A 4,883-nucleotide genomic window follows, 5' to 3' on the forward strand; every position below is an offset into this window, starting at 1 on the left:
ATACTGGTGGACAGCTACAACAGGATCGCGGCGTTGTCAGGGCAGACGCACGTTCTGCATTACCATCGAGGCGCCAGCATAAGCGTGGCAGCCAGCTTCGGCGGGATCGCGGCGTTGTCACGGCAGACGAACGCTCTGCATCACCATCGAGGCGCCAGCATAAGCGTGGCGGCCAGCGATACTGGTGGACAGCTTCAGCAGGATCGCGGCGTTGTCACGGCAGACGCACGCTCTGCATCACCATCGAGGCGCCAGCATAAGCGTGGCGGCCAGCGATACTGCTGGACAGCTTCAGCAGGATCGCGGCGTTGTCACGGCAGACGAACGCTCTGCATCACCATCGAGGCGCCAGCGTAAGCGTGGCGGCCAGCGATTTTGGTGGACAGCTTCAGCAGGCTCGCGGCGTAGGTGGCCGCGCTGGTAGCCTGCGTATTGACGACTGATCACTAACGGCGCAGCGCTCGCGTCGGGGCAGCAGCAGACATACTTACAGCGTCGCACGCGACGCCTATGCGGCGGTCACAACGTTGTTCAGCGGCACCGCAGAGGTCGTTAACGAGGAAGCAACTTCTACGCAACTTCGGCGGCGCCGACGTGGCGGACAACACTGCCGCGGTCAGTGGCGCTATCGCAGCGCTACAGTAAGTTTCGGCGCCGACACGTGTCCGCCGTCCTCCGCACCGAATCGGAAACCGAACATGTTCTTTCTAAAATAATATGAAGCTGCTCACCCATTCGTCGGAGAAATTCAAACCTCCTTGGAGCGCGGTATTCCTTCACCGCGCCCTCCGCCGCCGCAGCCCGCAGGTCGCGCAGCACGCCGTCGCGAAGCACGTGGTCTCCGGAGCACGTGGTCCCCGGCGGAGCAACTTACCTACGTTACCGCTTATATTCTCGCGCGAAACTTTTAATACGCGGATAACACTTCCTACTTTAGTCTCGGAAATGCGAATTTTAAAAATAAAACTGATTAACGGTAACGATTTTTGCAGCATGGAACTTTCTTACAAAAAAAGTGGGTAGAATCATAAAGCACCGCTCGTTCATTTCTATCGTGAGAACCCCGAAAGACGAATAATGATCGCTAGCGAGGCATAATATATCTCATTATTCAAGACGAACGAGCGTAAATTAAAAGGGAAGAAAGAATTGACGGATGAAATTGAAAAATTTCATAATTCCGAAATGTTATAAGCCACTTTTTAAATAAAAACACGAATAACTCTGGTTTGACCAGAAGTAACAAGGAAATAGAAACTAAAAGATTAATTTCGAGACACCATGCTGTAAAAATGTTCGAACGGAATACGCGACAACCGGTCACTTCGGCATTCGACGAAACAATGTGGGTGGCTGGTGGCGGGTCGGGGCGCGAGGAGCCTTATGTTGCAGGTGGGGAAAACGGGACTACCAACATCGCGGCGGTGTGACGCCGGAGCGACTTACAACGAACGATGGCGCCATCTATCGGTCCGATGCGACGTCTACGACGTACTCTCTCTATAAAGACCTCGGATATACAAACGGCACAAATAATTATATATAACCCACACGGTACTATGTCAGCTTTCTGGTTCTTTCCGTTCCACTTGTCACCCCCCTCTATCAAACTAACAATTGTATTAAAACTTGTATGAATGATGATATTTCCGTCCATTGATGATGAAGATGATGACTCGTAGATAAAGTATTGTATACAATAGTGATATAATTAAGCTTTTCACTCTCGTACCGTACTATTAGGCCACTCAGCAAGCTTCGTGGCCTAAACATGGTACTCGACTGAAAAGCTTTGTATTATATCACGATTGTATAAAATACTATTTTATTATTTCTTTTTTGTTACCAAGATTCATTTCCTGAATTGAGATTTTAGTAACTTTTATTTGGTCATTAAGGTTCTCTAGTATCTATATTTTCTTAGTTATAACAATTATCCTGTATAACTTACGAAAGTCGACTAAATGTTGGTAACAAAATAGGATCAATTAAAATTTGCTGACGTGGCTATGTACAGTCAGCCAAAAAAGTGGTTTACCACTTTTCGACCTTATGTGTTTCAAATAGAGTCGAAAAGTGGTAAACCACTTTCTTGGCTGACCGTACAAACTTTTCGAGAACTGCTGACGTAGCAAATGGTTCATACAGCGAATCATTGGTGGCACAAATTCAGACGGCAAATGTGTCGCTTAACTTTCAAAGTGGGTAAATCCATTCTGCATCATATTATAATTTTTATATAATCAACCTTATAGCAGAATGGATTTACCCACTTTTAAAGTTAAGCGACACAAATATCAGTCAAGTTGTTCAAGTCAGAGTCACAGGCAAAAAACAAATTTGAACTCTTGACAATCTTGAGCATGGTGAATATTATTATGTAGATTAGAGATCAGATTATATTGAACCAATATTTATAACAAGCTTATTATTTGACTTCGGCATTTGCAGACATAATCAGATAATCACAAATATCATACATATATACATATAATTATACACATCTACTTAGCATGGCATGCCCGAACTCTCATTTGTTGAAGTCGGAAATCATGATAAATGCCTCATAACATGATATTTAATTGCAACAGCACAAAAATTATAAACACTTGACGGCATGGGACATATTTCTTATCACAGGTTACAATGTTAGTACAAAATGAGACACTCTCTCTATACAAATAGATTATGTTTTAAAATAAATTTACAATAGTTCTGTAGTTGTGTTTCATTTCAAACAATAGATTAAATACATAATGGTTGATAAACTCCTTTATATTTTTCTACTCACTGTATTAAAACAAGATTAGAATAGAAAATGATGTTTATTTCAAGAATCACATGAATTCAGTTTTGTCTTAAAATACGGCAATGTTATAAAATTGCTAAAATACCACCAAAACTTAAAGCTTTTGATCATATCAAGTATACAAAACATGATGGTCATTGACTATGTCCAGGTGGCAGGTCATCATCACTTGTGTTTGTTAGCACAGCTTTTGTACTTGATTCCACAATTTCCACAATTTCATGCTTATCTAAATAAAATAATACATATACTAATGGTATCACAACTCCTAATATCAGCACACAGCAAAGTAGGTGATACCATTTCAAACCAAAATCTGCACCATGTGATGTCAGTTCTTTCACAACCACTGTTTCTACCGTTTCACGCAGTTTATTTGGCAACAATTGGGTGTCCTCTGTGATGGGTTCAGTGGGCTCTGCATCTGTATAAGGGATGACTGCTGGAGCTAGAGTACTATTCATTACTATGGCATTGCAATCTATAGCAAAATCTGTGTTACCATTTATTTCTTTATCTATATTTTGACTACCAGGCGGAAGAAGCTCATTGTGATTATTTATTACTGACTGTGCTCCTGGCATAGCTTTAGATGTGGAAGGTACAGCATCCAAAGGTGGTGACATAATTTCTGTGAGTACTGAATAGGGCGTAACTGGAACCTTAACCGTCCTTCTTGCAAATATCTCATTATCTTTATGAATGTGGTTGATTCTCTTCAATTCTGCGATCTACAAAAGATAATAAACATTTATACTGACGAAAAAACATCTGTGTGTAAAGATAATGTTTAAATGCAGATAAAATATCACTGATAAAAGTTTTATTTAATGTATGCACGTTAAAAACACGCTAATGACAACATGAAGATAATTACGGTGGCAAAATAACAAAGTCATAAAGTGTTTCAACAAATAATAAACGCTACAGATGGTGTCTACTTACAGAACAATGGAATCGTAACGCAATAGCTTGTAACGTGTCACCATCTTGAACCTGTGCCTCAATAAAATGATCTTGCGACTTCATCTTGTGTAGGGGAATCTCAGAATTATCTTGCCCGTCGTCCTTCTTCACACTCATGTTATATCCGGTAAACTCATCTCCGTGCATGAGGCGCGTCCTGGTAAACAACTTTTGTGAATAACACGTAAACACCAAACAGGTTCCATTAACTATTTCGACACTACTACACTTACCGTTGTTTCATTTTTAACTACTCTACCACTAACAACTAACATGACCTAGATAAACGTAAAACTACCTTAAATTCTCAATTATTTTAGGAACCCAAGACTATAATGAAACAAAACAGCTGTTAACTCTTTGTTGATCCAACAAGAAACTCAGTAGGGTTTTTTGACAATTTGGAATTTTTATTTGACATCTTTGTAGTCCATAAACACTACAACTCTATACTATACCTCGTTAAGGGTGCGCGAACACGGGCGAAAAAGTTGCTCGGTGACTTTCGTATTTGTATGAAAAGTTGCGTCGCCTCGTGTGCGCACCTTCATACTAGTCCATAGACCGAGCGACGGAGACAAAACAGTTTTGTCTCCCGTCTGTGGGAGTCCTGTACAAAGAATGTCCTGTATTTGGTTCTGTACAAGTTACAACTATACAAGGATTGTGTACTTTTGCGGATTAAAAAAATAATAAACAACAAGAAACTCATAAATAAATTAAATCAGCAAATAATAATAATTTTATTATGGCCGAGATAAATACATCTATAAAGTCCTTTTGAGTTTTGCGTAAAGGTATCTACAGACGTATACATTTCTGACTGTGACTATCTACTGCAAAGAGTAGTATAATATATATGGACTACTGAGGAATGAGGAATCAGAATTATTCGATAGATGAGCCAAGTGGGAAATGTATCAAATATTATTACATTTTGACATTGGTGGGGAGTGTAGAGCCCTTTTTAGGGATAAATATTGTCGATGAATTGTCGATTACATTGATTTTGACAGTTAGTGCTTTATGCCTTCCAAAATTTTGCGACTCCTTGCGACAAATATTTTGTATTTAATATTTATGTCGAAATAACAGAATATACTACATA

At 40.4% G+C, this 4,883-nt stretch overlaps 1 protein-coding gene across 2 annotated transcripts; it reads right to left on the reverse strand.

Moving 5' to 3' along the window:
* Window positions 1–2,806: 2,806 nt before the first annotated feature.
* LOC125234650 (lysM and putative peptidoglycan-binding domain-containing protein 3) lies at window positions 2,807–4,181 on the reverse strand. Of its 2 annotated transcripts, XM_048140985.1 has the most exons (4): window positions 4,009–4,181; window positions 3,755–3,932; window positions 3,401–3,540; window positions 2,807–3,325 (listed from the first exon to the last, which is right to left on the reverse strand). In XM_048140985.1, the coding sequence occupies exons 1-4, from the start codon at window positions 4,017–4,019 to the stop codon at window positions 2,944–2,946; spliced, it is 711 nt and encodes a 236-aa protein (XP_047996942.1). In that variant the 5' UTR covers window positions 4,020–4,181; the 3' UTR covers window positions 2,807–2,943. The 2 variants fall into 2 exon arrangements, with proteins under 2 accessions (XP_047996942.1, XP_047996941.1); XM_048140984.1 differs by having other exon boundaries at window positions 2,807–3,540; window positions 4,009–4,179.
* Window positions 4,182–4,883: the final 702 nt, after the last annotated feature.

This window comes from Leguminivora glycinivorella, chromosome 16, assembly GCF_023078275.1.
Source record: "Leguminivora glycinivorella isolate SPB_JAAS2020 chromosome 16, LegGlyc_1.1, whole genome shotgun sequence".
Classification (NCBI taxonomy): domain Eukaryota; kingdom Metazoa; phylum Arthropoda; class Insecta; order Lepidoptera; family Tortricidae; genus Leguminivora; species Leguminivora glycinivorella.